At 52.9% G+C, this 17,785-nt stretch overlaps 1 protein-coding gene across 1 annotated transcript in view; it reads left to right on the top strand.

The window, feature by feature from the left end:
- DPP9 (dipeptidyl peptidase 9) overlaps positions 1–17,337 on the top strand; it is a 30,124-nt gene extending 12,787 nt beyond the window's left edge. The window contains exons 6-17 of the mRNA XM_023745985.1: positions 1–164; positions 858–971; positions 2,869–2,997; positions 4,556–4,617; positions 5,846–5,946; positions 7,158–7,335; positions 7,471–7,633; positions 10,053–10,132; positions 12,795–12,947; positions 13,366–13,501; positions 15,799–15,944; positions 16,816–17,337. The exon at positions 1–164 is cut by the window's left edge and continues 99 nt beyond it. Of these exons, the coding sequence (XP_023601753.1) occupies positions 1–164; positions 858–971; positions 2,869–2,997; positions 4,556–4,617; positions 5,846–5,946; positions 7,158–7,335; positions 7,471–7,633; positions 10,053–10,132; positions 12,795–12,947; positions 13,366–13,501; positions 15,799–15,944; positions 16,816–17,181 (1,792 nt within the window). The 3' untranslated portion in view covers positions 17,182–17,337. The remainder of the gene's footprint in view (positions 165–857; positions 972–2,868; positions 2,998–4,555; positions 4,618–5,845; positions 5,947–7,157; positions 7,336–7,470; positions 7,634–10,052; positions 10,133–12,794; positions 12,948–13,365; positions 13,502–15,798; positions 15,945–16,815) is intronic.
- Positions 17,338–17,785: the final 448 nt, after the last annotated feature.

Genomic DNA, 17,785 nt, shown 5'->3' with positions numbered 1-17,785 from the left:
CCCCATGAAGCCATTGGAAATCAAGACCCAGTGTTCTGGGCCTCGGATGGACCCCAAGATCTGCCCTGCCGACCCCGCCTTCTTTTCCTTCATCAACAACAGTGACCTGTGGGTGGCCAACATTGAGACCGGCGAAGAGCAGCGGCTGACTTTCTGCCACAGGGGTAAAGCGGGCAGAGGCGTCAGTCCTGGCCAGGGTGGACAGCAACCCAGGGGTGTGGTCCGTTGGGCCAGGTCCAGGCCAGCACTTTCCAGGCAGTCATCAAAGCCACCAGTCCAGCTTCTAGAAAATACCCTGCCCCCACTCCACTCTCCCTGACCCCAGGCACCTTCCTGACCCGGCTCTCACAAGCCACCCTCCTGTGTGGCCCTCTTGGCCTCCCTCCACCAGACACTTATTCTGTACCTCTGCTCACTCGGCCCCTCCCACCTCTGCTCTCCTTTCTGACTCCATGGTTCAAGGTCAGATCTCACCTGCTCCCCAAGTTTTCCCTCATGCTCCTCCTCGTTGACCTTCCCCTTCTAAAGATGTTTTAGGAACTCAGCACCTGGCGTGGCCTCAGACTTGCCCCCCTGTCCTGCCCCACAGCCCTGGTGCCCTCGCTCTAAACCTGAGCAGCTCAGCCGGGGGCAACTCAGACACTGGCCATGTCCAGGGACACTTTTAGTTGCCATAGCTGGGTGGGGATGTCCTGGGAGCGAGTGGGTGGGAGTTCAGAGATGCTACTCAACACCCCATAGTGCTCAGGACAGCCCCCCACAGAGAATGTGCTGACCCCAATGTTAGCAGTGCCGAGGGGGAGGAGCCTGCTTTAAATAAGACTCCTCACCTCTCGTCCTGCTTTCTCCTCCTCCAGGCTTATCCAACGTTCTCGAGGACCCCAAATCTGCGGGCGTGGCCACCTTCGTCATCCAGGAAGAATTCGACCGCTTCACCGGCTACTGGTGGTGTCCCACAGCCTCCTGGGAAGGTAGGTCCCTTTCCATTTTTAAAAAATGCTTCTATGGTCCTGGCCAGTGGTTAAGTGGTTTGAGCATTGGCCCGTGCACTGAAGAGTTGTGGGTTCGATTCCTAGTCAAGGGGATGTACCTGGGTTGCAGGTTGGATCCCTGGCCTGGGGCGGGTGCTAGAGGCAACTAGTCAATGTGGCCCTCTCCAATCGATGTTTCCCTTTCTCCCCCTCCCTCCCTTCAACTCTCTCTAAAAATCAATGGAAAAAATATTCTTGGTTGAGGATTAACAACAAAAATGCTCTGTGTACACTTCTTTTATTAATAGACTCTGTGTGCTTTTCTGCTCTTTGCACTTGTCACTTTAAAGAAACCTCAGCAACCTTTCTATTGATATCAGTGTCTCGGTCCATTTGGGCTGCTATAACCACACCACAGTTTGGGGGGCTTATAAACAACACTTACTTACATCTCATGGTTCTCAAGGCTGGGAGTTCACGATGAAGGCGCCAGAAGATTCATTGTCTGGTGAGAATCTTCTCCTGGTTCATAGATGGCACCTTCTTGCTGTGTCCTCATGTCCCAGGGTCTCTTTCATAAGGACACTTACCCCTCTCATGAGGGCTCTGCTCTTATGACCTAATCACCTGCCAAAGGCCCCATCATGTAATGCCATTATATCGGGGATAGGCTTTAACATTTGAATTGGGGGGGACACAATCCCTTGCAGTCAGCACACAGCTCTTTGGAGCGTGACTGTGCCATGGTTTATTGAGCTAGTTCTTTGGTTGTTTCTAGTTGTGGGTTTTGGTTTTATTTTGGTGTCATAATCAATACTCCTATGAATACCTTTATGCACCGATCCTGGTGGGTGATCTTCTGGGCATATATCAGTCGTTCTCAGCTGGGGTGAACCTGCCTTTGGGGGACATTGCACAATGTCGGGAGACTCCTGTTTGTCACGGCTGAGTCGGAAGCACAGTGCTGCCACTCCCAAGCCACATGGCCTCGAGCCAGCCACTCAGCCTCTCAGGCGTCCAGGGCTCCGCCCTAAAGCAGGTGCGGAGCAGGCGGGGTGCTTCCGCAGAATCTTTGGTCTGTCCACAGTGAGTCTGAGGGCAGAAACAGGAAGCAGCAGGAGAACCTTCTCAGTGGCTAAGGAAGGAAAGGGCCTGCTGAGGAAGGAGCGGCCACGGCTCTGTCCCTGTGACGTCAGCTTGGCCGGTCACCCCACTCCTCTCAGCTGTTACCACCCGGTGATCTACTTATTCTCGCAGTGATCTTTACTGTAATTCTTCTTCTGGAGACGTGTGTTATTAACTTGGGCTGCTGAACCTGCTCCCAGACTGAGGGCCTAACCGACAGACATTTGTTGTCTCTCAGTGCTGGAGTCCGCAAGTCCGAGGTCAGGGTGTCAGCACCTTGGCCCCTCTCCTTGGCTGCTCTCCCTGTCTCCTCACAGGTCTTCCCTCTGTGCGTGTCTGTTTCCTAATCTCTTCTTACAAGGACACCAGTCATATTGGATCAGGGCCCAACCTAATGACCTCATTTTACCTTAACCACCTCTTTAGAGACCCCATCTCCAAATACAGTCACATTACGAGGTCCTGGGGTTAGGGCTTCAACACAGGGACTTGACCGGAACATACACAATTCAGCACACAAACCCCCTCCATAGCCATTTCCCACACGGTTTTGTGCTGGGAATAGTTCAGTCCTCGTCCCCACTGTGCAGGTGAGGGAACTAGGCCCCAGGAGGAGGTGTGACTGGCTGAAGGTCTAGTAAAGGGCAGCCCCGGGTTCCAGCCCAAAGGCTCATGCTCTTGCCTGGGCCCAGCTGTGGCACAGCAGAGTCCCTCGTGTGCACGGGATGGGTGGCCTCCTGGCACCCTCAGTGGTGTCCCTGCCTCCTCCCAGGTTCGGAAGGCCACAAGACACTGCGGATCCTGTACGAGGAGGTCGACGAGTCGGAGGTGGAGGTCATTCACGTGCCCTCTCCTGCACTAGAAGAAAGGAAGACAGACTCGTACCGGTACCCCCGGACAGGTGAGTGCCCAGGACAGGTGGGGATGGCTGGGCAGTGGTCTGAGTCCTCATAGAGCAAGGTGAGGCTCCAACTAGGATGGGCCCACAGGACTCAGGAGCAGGCCGGGCTCGGGAACAGCAGCAGGGCCAGCACCGCTTCAGGGCCCTGGAGACAGAAGGAGCTCAGGGAGATTGTGACGGGGTGTGGGCCCCAACCTAGGACGCATCAGACATTCACCACCTGTGAGGGTACAGACTCGAGTTTGCCTGTTTCTCAAGAGAAACTGTAAATCCAGACTCATTTGAGAAATTACCCAATTCTTTTTTAAAATATATTTTTACTGATTTCAGAGAGAAGAAAGGAGAGGGAAAGAGAGAGAAACATCAATGATGAGAGAAAATCATCGATCGGCTGCCTCCTGCACACCTGAGAATTGAGCCCGAAACCTGGGCTTGTACCCTGACCAGGAATCAAACCATGACCTCCTGATTCATAGGTCAATGCTCAACCATTGAGCAACACTGGCTGGGCAGAAAACCCTCAATTCTTAAATGTTGCTCGAATTATTTAAAAACACTTAGAAAGCCCGGCCGGGTGTGGCTCAGTGGTTGAGCATCAACCTATGAACCAGGAAGTCACAGTTTAATTCCCAGTCAGGGCATATGCTTGGGTTGCAGGCTTGATCCCTGGTGAGGGGTGTGCAGGAGGCAGCCAATCAATGATTCTCTCTCATCATTGATGTTTCTATCTCTCTGTCACTTTCCTTTCCTCTCAAAATTAATAAAAATGTATTTTTAAAAGATAAAAATAAAAATACCTGGTAAGCCAAACAAAATAGGTGGCGGGCCAGGTTCAGGTTCAGCCTGCAGGCCTCTTTGCCGCCTCCATGGAGGCAAATAAAAGAGTTGTTCTCGCTGACCTGCAGTGAGCAGCACCTCCTGTTCGCCATGCTGGCAGAGCCTCCTAGAGCCGTGGTTGGCAAACTGCGGCTCGAGAGCCACATGCGGCTCTTTGGCCCCTTGAGTGTGGCTCTTCCTAAGCCTTAGGAGTACCCTAATTAAGTTAATAACAGTGTACCTACCTATATAGTTTAAGTTTAAAAAATTTGGCTCTCAAAAGAAATTTCAGTCGTCGTACTGTTGATTTGGTTCTGTTGACTAATGAGTTTGCTGACCACTGTCCTAGAGGATATTCTCAGTCCCCAATGCAAATGGGAAAAGTCAGTCCCCTCCCTCCCCAGTTGACAAATGAGAGCACGGAGGCCAGATTTCAAGCTCTCCAAAGGCAGCAGGTGTCTTCCTCGTGTATGTTCCACCATGACCTCCCCATCAGCTAGAGGTTGTACATCACTCTGTCTGGAATGAGGTCCTGGCTCAGTCAGAAAGTCCTGCTCAGGGATTTTGTGCCTGGACCAGAGAGGGAGACCTGCCTATGGAGAGCCCTTTGGACACCCTTCCTCCCCCGCCCCCATGTCCACTGTGTCACCTTTCTGTGTCCCCCTGCACCCTCCACCCCAACACCCGCTCTCACCCCACATGGGCGATCCCTGCCAGGCTCACCTCACTTGCATTTCTGTAGGTAGCAAGAATCCAAAGATCGCCTTGAAGCTGGCTGAGTTTCAGACTGACAGTCAAGGCAAGGTAAGAGGGCCAGAGAGCCCCGAGAAGCTTCTGGATGAGAAGAGGGGTCAGGGTATGTGTTTTGAGCTGGGTAGGTAGTTGGGCAGCATCAGCAGGCTGCTCGCCCCCTTCCCGTGGCAGGTGCTCCTCTTGGCCAACTGAATGCAAAACAACACCGTCCAGAGCTCTGCTGCCAGGCTGGGCCCTGCTGCCCCCGTCACTCTGCACCTCACTCTGAAATGACAAGAGGTCCTCGTCACTTAGGCCTCCTTAGTCAGGAGGGCAAGAGCGGCTGTGACTGAGAAGGGCCGTGGGGATGGGGACGTCAGGTTAGAGTTCAGACAAGCTGAGAAAGCCCTTGCATATTTTTGCCAAAATGCATTCTTGTGTAATGTTTCAGAAGAAAGCCTAGGATAAACTACACTGACGTTTGTAATTGAGGAGTCAGTTTTTGTTCTGGGCAAAATTCGGCCCTAACCAGACCCCTTCTCCACTCTTGACCAGAGTATTCGTGCAGATTTAACACAGATCAGCTCTAAGTGGCTTTGTTTTAAACAGTCCCTGGCTCTGCCAGACTAACAGGGTCCTGCAGTGGTATGGGTTATACCAACTGAACAGGCAGTTGGGGATGTTAGGGGGGTGCCCGCTGGGGTGTGGGGCATGCTGAGGCCCTGCCTGCCTTTTCCTCCTGGGGAAATGCCATGCCAGCCCCATTTAGGCTCCAGGAAACTGTGGCATCCAAAGACTGTCTTGCCCAAGGACACCTGGCTTTGCAGTGACAGTCCACACCAGAACCCTGGGTTTCCAGCCAATGGGCTATCATAATAAAGTCCCCCAGACTGGGCAGCTTAAACAACAGTTTATTGTCTCACAGTATGGAGGCTAAAAGTCTGAAATCAAGGTGTCGGCAGAGCTGGTTTCTCCTGAGGCCATGAGAAAGGACCTGTTCCAGGCCTCCTTGCCTTGTAGACGGTCACCTTCTCCTTGTGTCTCATCACAAGACACTCTACCCATGTGATACCTGTGTGCACACTTCCAACACGAGTCCTGTTGGATTGGGGCCACCCTACCTGTATGACCCCATCTTAACTAATTACATCTGTAGCCACTTTATTTCCAAATAAGGCCCATTCTGAGGTACTAGGGGTGAGGACTTCAACATGTGGATTTGAGGGGGGACACAGTGTGCCCCTAACAGTGTCTACTCCTGGGTAGCATGTAATGTGACCCGAGTCTGTTTTCCCTTTAGATCGTCTCTACCCAAGAGAAGGAGCTGGTGCAGCCCTTCAGCACGCTCTTCCCCAGGGCGGAATACATCGCCCGGGCCGGGTGGACCCGAGACGGCAAATAGTGAGTCTCTGTCTGACAGCATCTAAGTCATTTATATTCAGGACCTGGGTGGACCACTCCTCTCTACCCCCACCTCCACCCCTATCGTAAGAATCATGGAGTCACCAAATAGAAGGAGTCCCGTTTCACTCACTTGCTAGCCCTTCTGCTCACATCAGAGACAGGCATCTCTAACGGGTCCTAAAGCATGGCCCGGAGGCTCAATCCTCACCACCCATCTTTTTTTGTGAGGCCCAGGAGCCAAGAATGGTTTTTACGATTTTAAATGATTTGGGGGCTGGGGGATCTAAAGAATAATAATTTATCATACATGAAAGTGATATAAAACCCACAATTCAGTGTGTGTAAATAAAGTTTTATTGGCACAGGGCCACACTCGTTCATCTACAGCTTGTCTGTGGTTGCTTTCACATTACAAGGGCAGGGTTGAGTAGTTGTGAAGGACACTTGTGGTCCACAGAATTGAAATACTGACTCGCTGGCCCCTTTACAGAAAGGGTGTGCATGCCCTACTCCAACACTTGCCAGACTCCCTTCATAACAGAAACAGCGAGACTCAGGCCATGGGCTCTCGCTGGAACCTCCCATCCCTATGATGTTGCTCTTTATATATATATGTTTTTTAAATTATTTTATTGATTTCAGAGAGGAAGGGAGAGGGGAAGAGAGATAGAAACATCAATGATGAAAAAGAATCATTGATCAGCTGCCTCCTGCATGCCCCACACAAGGGATCGAGCCTACAACCTGGGCATGTGCCCTGACCAGGAATCAAACTGTGACCTCCTGGTTCAACCACTGAGCCATGCCGGCTGGGCTGAAATTGCACTTTAATTTGGTTTTAGTTGCTTCCTGTTTATTTTGAGATGCTGCTTTTCCACTTACAGTACTGATAGGTCCCCATTTAAAATACATTTAAGTTAAAAATTGTCAAGTTACAGCAAAGTATGAAATCAAGGATGGTGTGTGTAGGTGAGGATTTGGCTGAAATTGTGGCTTTCTCTAAACTGCTCTATGATTTCATGATGTAAGCCGTTTCCAGAAGTCAGGTTGTGGAGTTCTGTCAGCCCCCCTGAGCATGCATTCCAGCCAGGAAACTGTGTCATGGGGTTACTTGGTCAGGTATCGGTGAAGTTGACAAAAGGGGGCTTTAGTCACCAGTTTCCGGCTGCTGGCCCCTGAGGCCTCTGGCTTCTCTTTCGCCCTCTCAGCGCCTGGGCCATGCTCCTGGATCGGCCCCAGCAGCAGCTCCAGCTCGTCCTCCTGCCCCCAGCCCTGTTCATCCCCATCACCGAGGATGAGGAGCAGCGGGAGGCCTTCGCCAGAGCCGTGCCCAGTAACGTCCAGCCGTACGTGGTGTACGAGGAGATCACCAACGTGTGGATCAATGTAAGGGTGGGGAAGTGAGCTCAGGCAGGCCTGCCCCTGGCCAGGGAGGGAGAGTCCACAGGGGCTGGGTTTGGCCTCCCCTTCCTCGGCAGGGTGTGCCTCACCTGACGTGTCTTCCCTCTTCTGCCCGGACAGGTTCATGACATCTTCTATCCCTTCCCCCAATCAGAGGGTGAGGACGAGCTCTGCTTCATCCGCGCCAACGAAAGCAAGACCGGCTTCTGCCACTTGTACAAGGTCACCACCGTGTTACAGCCTAATGGCTACGACTGGAGCGAGCCCTTCAGCCCCGGGGAAGGTGAGCACAGCCTGACTAACGCCATTGCTCATCCAACTGCCGTCTGAGGTCCCATGTGCTGTTTGTTCACTGATCCCACCCTCTGACTCAGCCGCCCACAGGAAAGAAGTCATTCACACCTGGCAGGGGTTACCATAGCTGCCTATTCATTCATTCAATCAACAGGAGTTATTGAGCACCTGCCAGGTGCCAGGCCCATCTTACACCAGGGGTCGGCAAACTATAGCTGCAAGTCAGTCCCAGACCATCTGCCTGTTTCTGTAACACATGGTCACGCCCAGTCACTTATCTGTCCTCTGTGGCTGTTTTTGTGCCCCGATGGCTGTTTTTGAGTAGTAATCCAAAAACTATGAAAGATGCTGTCCCAGGAGTGATGAGCATGAGGGGCTTTCTTTCTAGAACTGGTGGTTAGGAGAACGTCTCTGGATAATGTGCCATGGAGCAGGGACCTGGAGGATGTGGTAAAAATGGCGGAGGCAGCTACACAGAGCTCCAGGCCTCACGAGCAGCCCATGCAAAGGTCCTGGGGCAGGACCATGTCTGCATGTTAAGGGAACAGCAAGGAAGCCTGTGTGACTGGAGCAGAGTGAGGGGAGAGAGGGAGCAGGTGAGGGCAGAGGGGATGGGGCAGGTCGTGTAGGGCCTTGTGAGTCTCGGAGGGAACTTGGCTTTTACATTGGCCTTCCACCACTTTAAAATGATTCCTGAGGTTGCCGTGTGGAACGTAGCCCGAGGGGTGAGGAGAGGACAGGAACGGGTCAGGCGGTGGGGCTGGGCTGACCCAGGTGGTTCGATGCACTCTGCACTTTGACCACTAGCTGACATGGTTTGCCTGTGGATTTGGATGTGGAGCCTGAGAGAGAGAGGACGGCACAGGCACCATTTGTTCCGTCACAGGTCTGTTCCGAGATGGGAAGGCTCTGAAAGGGGCAGTTTTAGGAGAGAACAATCCAGAGGTGGGTTTTGCACGTATCCAAAGTGAAGAGCTCAGTAGTGGGAATGCCGTGTGGGCAGGTTCGTGTGCTCGGAGTTCTGGGGAGAGAATGTATTGTGATGGGAGTGTGGCCGTCCTCGCACTTGGATGGCATCTCAGCCCCTGGACAGGACAGAGTGCCACAGGGCCGATCCTGCGAGTTAATCCGGCTCCTCAAGCTTGGAGCAGGGTCTCTCCTGTGGGCACTGCTGACCTCAGGGCCGGGTCATTCTCCGTATGGTCGTCCTGGGCACTGGGGGGAGTTCAGCAGCATCCCTGACCCCCACCCACTCCCCAGTTGTGATAACCATAGATGTTCCCAGGTGTCAGCCAGTGTCCCCTTGGGCCTAGTCACCCCAGGATTGTCCTACAGGTTAGAGGTAGAGCCCACAAATGAGCCTCAAGCAGCCACCTGCACAGGGGACAGAGACCCAAGTGAGGATGTGTTCAGGGTGCCAGGAGCCGAGGGGGGCCCGAGTGTCAAGAGGCGAAGCCACACGCTCCGAGGGGTTGGGTAAGGCAGGGACTGAGGAGTGCCTGCTGTCTCGGCACTGCCACTCGGGGTTTGATGCGGCCCCACGTGCCGGCTGAGCCATCTGCAAGGAGAGTTTTCTTTGGCTCGTTGGTGTTGCTGCTGTTGGGCTTGTCTGTTGACTTACTGACGCCACCTGGCTTTGGGAAATGTCACTTGAAAAGTCCTCATTTCCGCCTCTTGAAATGGCCAGCTGAGCTCGATTCTCACCTGGTGGTAGAGTGGAGCTCGAAGCAGGTGCCTCTCAGGAAACCTGCTTTTGAGTTGGGCACACCTGGTTTCCCATGCACCTGTGTGTGGGCCTCTGCTGCATCCCCATCTCACACTCTTGTCACATGTCTTCCACCTGCTCGATGGCAATTGGACAGATGAGAAGGCGTGGCCTCATTCACTTTAAATCAGAAGGAATGAATTCTTTAAAGGCAGCCTCCAGGCGTGCTGTGCAGTCGAGTGAGGCCAGCAGCCTGTTGGAATGCACGAGCGGCAGGACAGTGGTGGCGCTGGCACTGACGTGTCCGTGCGACACCTGCTTTCACAGAGGACAGTCCTGCTGGAGAGGCCCAGCAGGCGTGCTTGGCAGGGCCCTCTGGGCCAAGAGAAACATGGGCTTGAATTTGGGTAGCCAAGAAGACTCAAGAGCAAGAGCAGGGAATAGGGCTCAGAATGGGTTGGAGTGAGATGGGGACCAGCCAGCTGCGCCATCGTCCGTGCCTCAGCGGGAAGCCTCGGGTGGCTGGAGAATTGAGGGGCAAGGCTGGCCTGGGATGCAGAGGCTGTAGGCTGGCATTTGCCAAGTTGGTGGGGGCCGGTCTGGACAGTGTAAGTCTGCTGTGGTGCAGGTGGGTCTCGGTGCTTTGTGTCCCCATCACAGCTTCCTGGGGCCCCTTCACCTCTTTTCCTTTCCTTATTTCCAGATGAATTTAAGTGCCCTGTCAAGGAGGAGATCGCGCTGACCAGTGGTGAATGGGAGGTTTTGGCCAGGCATGGCTCCAAGGTACCAGCGTCTCCATGCACACTTGTACATGCACAGGCACATAGACACACACTTCTGGTCCCTCTCAAGACCTCTTGTGCTTGTGGCTCCCCTGCCCCCACCTGGCCACTCCTCCCTCCTGCTCCGCCCCCTCCACAGCCCCAGCGTGCCCAAGGCCAAGGCTGGAGGCACACTGGGTCCAGGATGCAGGGCCCCATCTGAGCACATTCTCAGGGCCACAGGGAGCTCTCTGTTATCCTCCTTCCACTCCATGAAACCACTCAACCCTGGAAGAACAGTTTGTGGGACACTTGGGGTGCCCACTGTGGGATCGTCTTGCAGCTTCCAACCAGGGCCCCCCCCCCCCACGCTTGCCGGAGGGGAGGTTCAGGAGCAAAGGATGCGGCCACAGGGAAGACCAGAGGCGTTCGTTCCATTCCCCCAAACGCACCTCTTAAAAACACAGCGCGACTTTGCCTCTGGCTACAGCATCTTCACAGGGTCCAGGTTTACAAAGGGTCTCCTTAATCAGACTTCCTGGTCCCTACTTCACACCAGCATAAATGCCTCGTGGACCAAAGACAGACATATTAGCACATGTGTGTCCCTCCCGGTGCTCTTCACATGGTGGGAAGTAGCAGTCAGTCAGCACTGGTGGCCAGCAGTGGCAGGGAGGTCCAGGCTCCGTAGGGAACCGTGTTGATTACAGCAGAACCACACCTGCCGGAAAGCCCTGTCACCGACTTGTAAAGCCGTCACTACAAATTGCTGGGAAAGAAGCTGTAAAACCATGAGCACAGTCCCGATTCGATCAGATTTTACGTTCTCATCTTTATGTGTGAGGCAAGAGGGCCAGAAAGTGGGGCACCCAGAGGTTAAAGGACAGTCACCTACTCTTAGTGGCTCTGCTTGCTTGGGGTCAGTCTTGCTGGAGGTGTTCTCCCACCCTATCCCCCGACCCCAGCTCCTAGCCTAGCTCTGCCCCCCAAGGAGTAACTGGGTACTAAGACTCCGTTTCCTCATCTGTGAAATGGAACCATCTAGTACGGTGATGGCGAACCTTTTGACTGGTGCCGTGTCACATATAGAAATTTTTTGATATTTGCAACCATAGTAAAACAAAGATTTATATTTTTGATATTTATTCCATAGTAAAACAAAGATTTATATTTTTGATATTTATTTTATATATTTAAATGCCATTTAACAAAGAAAAATCAACCATAGGTTCGCCATCACTGATCTAATAGCTCTAATTCTTTCATCTTGACAACTGGTCTCTCCCTCTTGTTATTGCTGATGCTTCTCTGTGGGGGCATCCTGGGCACTGCAGGGTGTTGAGCAGCCTCCCTGCCTCCACCAGAAGTACTCCTGTTTGTGACCACGACAGATGTCCCCAGACATAGCCAGGTGTCCCCCGGGGGCAGAACCACCCTGGGTGAGGACCCTGCTTTAAAGTACTTTGAAGCCCTGGGCATATATAGGGTTTGGCACACACATAAGCCCGCATCATCCCTTTCTCTCTCACCGAACATTACATTGGCATGCCTTATCTTTTTACTCAGAAATTAAAAAACAAAAGGAGCTAGAGTGACCTCTAACATCCCTGCCTGAGGTCATGTGCCCCCGGCCTATTTCTGCGCTCCCTCTGGAAAGATGTGGCCGTGGTGGGTCCCTGGCCTGGAGAACGCCGATTTCCCCATTTGTTTGAGTTTTCAAGGACATCCTCTATTTCTAGAAAACCTTTATTTAAGAAGCATGGTAACAATGAACAGTCAGTATTTGTTATAATGACTGGGTCATTCTAGACACAACGCACATCGGAATCCCCTTCCGCCCTCACCCTGCACTCTGCAGCCTCTGCCCCTCCTTGGAGGTGACCACAGAGGGAAATCACTTGCAGAGCTTTCCTATTTGCACACATCATTTTAGGGGGTTTCTAGAGGTTTTATAGAAAATAGTTTTTTTGTGGACACAGAACTGTGCCATAGTTATGGGAACAATTCCACCTTTTCGGACACTCCTATTGTCACCTTTCTTTAGTCTTAAGAGCACTTTGAGCGTCTTTGTCCCTCCATTCTGAAATCCCCTCCTGGGTGAAGTCCTCAGGAACAGTTCCCAGAGGTCTCACTGCCAGGTCAGAGGACACACTCTTTTTGTTTTGCCTCCATGTTGCCAGGTTGGCCCCAGAGAGGCAGTGCCTGTCCCCATCCCCAGAGCAGAGTTTTTCCTCTCCTCCTGAGGACATCACCTAAGGACCCCACAGGGATATGGGTGGGGCAGGGAGTGCCACCTCTTTACCCCATGCATCTGAGTCACAGGTGGGCTGACCCCACCCGGGACCAGGGCCTGGGGCTGGCAGGCCCTTGGACCCAGGATGGCCCCTCCCTCCGCCTCTGTGGGAGGCTCTGGGCATGCCCAGAGTAGCTGTCCAGGGTTCTGATTCTAAGTTGGTCCTGGATGTGCAGCCAGCCCAGCTAGATCGAGATCTGCTCCCACCCCACAGGGTCTGAGAAGTGCATCTCTTCCAGACATTTCTCCGGCCAACTTGGGGGAATAACAGGTCCCCTGCTTACAGAACACTGGGCCCTCCCTGTGGGGGTAGGGAGATGGGCAGGGGTCATGGGAAAGCAGGCCTGGGAAGCGTTGGGCAGCCTCACAAGGAGCCCCTGTGTCCCCACAGATCTGGGTCAACGAGGAGACGAAGCTGGTGTACTTCCAAGGCACGAAGGACACTCCCCTGGAGCACCACCTCTACGTGGTCAGCTACGAGTCAGCCAGTGAGATTGTGCGCCTCACCACACCCGGCTTCTCCCACAGCTGCTCCATGAGCCAGGTGGGCACTCCCCTGAGTCCGGATGCTCTTGATGGCACTATCCCTGTACCCGCCTTAGCCTCTCAGAACATTCTAGAACTTCAGGCAGCAGCCAAGCACAGGGCCACTCCCCATCCAGGGTAAACAGTTGGTAGCAGTTTGCTGACTATAGAACCAGAAGATGGTATAGGAAGAATCTGAGTCTGACCACGTGGGACCCCTGGCCAGGGGACAGAGTCCTCTGGGCCTCAGTTTGCTTATCTGAAAAATGGGGGTAATGATAATAGTAGCCACCCCACATGGGTGGGGTTTTGAGGTTTAAATGAGCACTTACACAGGGTAAGGATGGTCAGTATCAGTGAAGGTTGGCCAGTGATGGGACAAAGGGTGCAGAATTGGGGGTGGGGAGCGGTGCTCAGCGCCCCCGTCCTACCCGCAGAATTTCGACATGTTCATCAGCCACTACAGCAGTGTGGGCACACCACCCTGCGTGCACGTCTACAAGCTGACCGGCCCCGATGATGACCCTCTGCACAAGCAGCCTCAGTTCTGGGCCAGCATGATGGAGGCAGCCAGTAAGTAGCCCCAGATCCTCTGGGACTTGACTGAGACTTGCCCCTTGGGAGACTCAGCTTGCCTGTCTATAAAATGGATTGGGGTCCCATCAGATAACCCTGGTGAGAGGAGGGTGTCCTGGAGGGTGTGAGGCAGCGAGCAGCCTGCAGCCCTGCCTGCTAGGCCTCCTCAGCGTCTGGCCTCTCCCGGCAGCCCTGAGAGCTCCTCTCAGACATGACCACTGGCCCCAGCTGTCCTGTGGGCTCTGCCCCTGGGACAGTCTCTCCTTTCTGTGCTGCAGTTAAGGCCTGCCTCTCACAGAGCAGACTCGGTTCAGGAGCCGACTGCCTGCCAGCGGGTCCCTGAGGCATCCTTGTCCTCAGGGGCAGCGTCTCCAGGGCGCAGAGCAGATGCTTGGGAGCCTTTGTAGAAGAAGGCCTGGAGGTCAGGCACAGGCGGAGCCTAGGAAAACAGGAGGCAGCTGTCAGTTTGCCCAGGAGCCAGGAGGGCGGCCTTCATGCTGCTGGGGTGACCCCAGGTTCCAATTCTGGCTGCAGAACCAAGGACAAGTCAGCTTGCCTCCCTAAAATGTTCCTTTATCTGCAAAGTGTTACAATGTCTATTCTTAGGATGAAAATCAAAGCCTTCCAAACACACAAGAATCTCTCCCTAAGAAGGACGCCCTTCCCTGACCCAGACCTGCCACTTGCTAGATTTCCAGATGTTCTGGGAAATAGGAAGCCCTGGCATTTGTAAAGTACTTTATGGGCTAGAAAACATCTTTATCATCACCCCCTGGAACCTTAATAGGTAAAAGGCTTCTCCACCTAATACAGTGGTTTTCAACCTTCCTAATGCCGCGACCCTTTAATACAGTTCATCATGTTATGGTGACCCCAATTTCATTGTTACAAATTGAACATAATTAAACCATAATGATTAATCACAAAAACAATATGTAATTATATATGTGTTTTCCGATGGTCTTAGGCGACCCCTGTGAAAGGGTCGTTCGACCCCCAAAGGGGTCGCGACCCACAGGTTGAGAACCACTGACCTAATAACTCAGTCCATGACTTTCTGCACGTCAACAACACTGGACATGATGGAGCAGGACCCTCAGCCCTGGTTCACAGATGAGGGCGGGTCTTGGACAGCAGCAGGGGAGCAGCGATGGGAACTTGGGTGTCCTGATGCCCAGCCCTGGACCTGCAGGCAGGAGGACTAGGGACTGTTTTCCAAAACTGCTGATCTTGCCATGTTTGCAGACAACCTCTATGAGCAGTTGGCCAGCTGTGGCCAAATCCCGCCACACTCCGTCATTTGCATCGTCTGTGGCTGCCTTAGGGCCACAACAGCAAAGCTTGGTTGTTGGTTGTTACTACAGAGACACAGAAAGTGTCCTCAGCACCTAAGGCCAAAAATATTCTCCACCCCTTTCCAGTAAACATTCCACAACCTACATTACCACTTACTTATTTAACTTTTTAAAAAATATTTTTTAATGGATTTTAGAGAGAGAGGAAGGAAGAGGGAAGAGAGAGAGAGAGAGAGAGAGAGAGAGAGAGAGAGAGAAACATTGATCAGTTGTCTTCCATATACACTCCACACTCCGATTGGGGATCGAACCTGCAACCTGAGTACGTGCACTGACCAGGATTCGAACTGGCGACCTTTCGGTACACAGGACAATACTCAGTCAACTGAGCCACACCAGCCAGGGCACCTTATTTAACTTTCAAATCTGCACCCTGTTTACCTGAATAAAATCATCTTAGAGACTTTCTTCATGATCATGATTCAAACACCCGTGTTGCTTTGCAAAAATGAAAGCAATTATAAAGATTTGAGAGAAACAGACCATGAAATTGTCTGTCAAATCACAGAAGTGATGTCACCTTCCTGGGGGAATCAGCTAGCACAGTGATGGCGAACCTTTGACACGCGACTCATTTTTTTGGTTGATTTTTTTTGTTAAATGGCATTTAAATATATAAAATAAATATCAAAAATATAAGTCTTTGTTTTACTGTGGTTGCAAATATCAAAAAATTTCTATATGTGACACGGCACCAGAGTTAAGTTAGGGTTTTTCAAAATGCTGACACGCCGAGCTCAAAAGGTTCGCCATCACTGGGCTAGCGTCAGCGGCTGCTGGAGCTGGTTCACTCCTGGCCCTCTGACTTAAAAAACCTTTGAAAAGCAGAGGATGGGGTGCTTCCAGCTCACCCTCAGCGGGTGGAGGCCAGGCAGTGGAGTGTGGGTGTCAGCTGGCTCTGGGCTCCTGTCTGAGTAGCCACGGCTTCTCTGTCTGTAGGCTGCCCCCCCGATTATGTGCCCCCGGAAATCTTTGACTTCCACACGCGGTCTGATGTGCAGCTCTACGGCATGATCTACAAGCCGCACGCCGTGCAGCCAGGGAAGAAGCACCCCACTGTCCTCTTTGTGTACGGAGGCCCCCAGGTGGGTACTGGCCCTGTTCCTCACACCCCCTCCCCACACGCCAGGACTGGAGTGCCCCCTCTGACCACACAGGGTTCTGGGGTCCCTCAAGCTTCTGCCTCTGGCTTTCTGTACACCTTATCCTCCCTGATGACCCCTGCTCCCCCTTCTCCTGCTGATGCTCCCTTGTCCCTTTGGGAAGCCCCCCTCATCCCAGGGGTTCCTTTGGGCCACCTGCCCAATAGTGATCCACTCTCACCCATGGCCACCAGCATGGGGACAGAGGTGGCCATGGGCCCTGGGCCCAGGTCTCTGAGAAGGGGACATCTAAGACAGTGGTTCTCACTTGGAGTCCTGTCCTTCAGGGGACACTGGATGGTATCTGGGCAACTATCACAACTCGGGGAAAAACACTCCTGGCATCGATGAGTGGAGGCCAGTCTACGTGCTCCAGCGCCCACTACGCACCCCTCCCCCCATACACACACACACAGGGAATGATTAGGCCCCGAATAGTAACAGCACCAAAGTGAGGAGCTGGTTGAAGTCAAGTTCCTCAGAGAAAGCACCTGCTGCCACACCAGCCATTCCCCCACCAGCATTTGTGTCTGCTTTTTAGAGATAACTGAGGGGTAGAAAGGAGGCAGAACAAGGCTGTAGGAACAAGGCTTGGTGCAGCACGGGCCCCTCTCCCTTTCCACTCCCCCACGTCCAGAACCCTTCTGGGCCATTCATAGTCTTTACAGTACAGTACAGGGTCCTTATTAGGCTGGAAGACCCTGCCCCATCCCGTTGGCATCGGGGCCATCTAGCCCATTCTGTCTCGCATCTCATGCTGGATTTCTTACCACTTGCCCAAAGCCCCACGTCCTCGCTTTGCCTTCCCCTACAGGTGCAGCTGGTCAATAACTCCTTCAAGGGAATCAAGTATTTACGGCTCAACACGCTGGCGTCCCTGGGCTACGCTGTGGTTGTGATTGATGGCAGGGGCTCATGTCAGCGAGGTCTTCGGTTCGAAGGGGCCCTGAAAAACCAAATGGTAACTTTTCTTCCCAGTCTCTCCGGGCCCTTCCTGTGTAGTGAAGGGAGATCTGGGTTTTGTTGGCTCAGGGTTTGGGGCGGCTCCGGGTCACCTCCTTCAAGGACCGTCATAAGTGGAGTGGCCTTTTGGAACCAAGGGGAACATCTGCTTTGCTGCTCAGCTCTGAGCTTCATCTCATGGGGACACAGGTATACACCCATCCCACCTGGTGCCTGAAACCAGACACATCAGTACAGGCCCAGGCGGCAGGAAGAGCCAAGGGCTGGGCTGGACAGGGACTGGTGGCTGCACAAGCGGTGCTAACGGTGATGGTGGAGACCATGATGATGATATGATGATGATGATGGTGATGGTTGTGTTGATGATATGATGATGTGATGGTGATGGTGGTGGTAGTGATGATGGTGATGGTGGTGACAGTAGTAATTGTGTTAATGGTGGTGATGGTGATGGTGATGGTGGTGACAGTAGTGATTGTGTTAATGGTGGTGATGGTGGTGGTGGTGGAGATGATGGTGATGGTGGTGACAGTAGTGATTGTATTAATGGTGGTGATGGTGGTGGTGGTGATAGTGATGATGGTGATGGTGATGATGGTGATGGTCGTGACAGTAGTGATTGTGTTAATGGTGGTGATGGTGATGATGGTGGTGGTGGTGGAGGTGATGGTGAGGGTGGTGACAGTAGTGATTGTGTTAATGGTGGTGATGGTGATGATGGTGGTGGTGGAGATGATGACACCAACTATTCATTGAGCCCTAGCATGTGCCAGACCTCTGAGTGTAGGACACTCACCCTCTCATGTTGCCCTCATGTCCAC

This window comes from Myotis lucifugus, unplaced genomic scaffold (assembly GCF_000147115.1).
Source record: "Myotis lucifugus unplaced genomic scaffold, Myoluc2.0 scaffold_612, whole genome shotgun sequence".
Taxonomy (NCBI): Eukaryota; Metazoa; Chordata; class Mammalia; order Chiroptera; family Vespertilionidae; genus Myotis; species Myotis lucifugus.
Note: the sequence above shows the minus strand (reverse complement) of the source record. Positions and strands in the feature narration are given on the sequence as shown.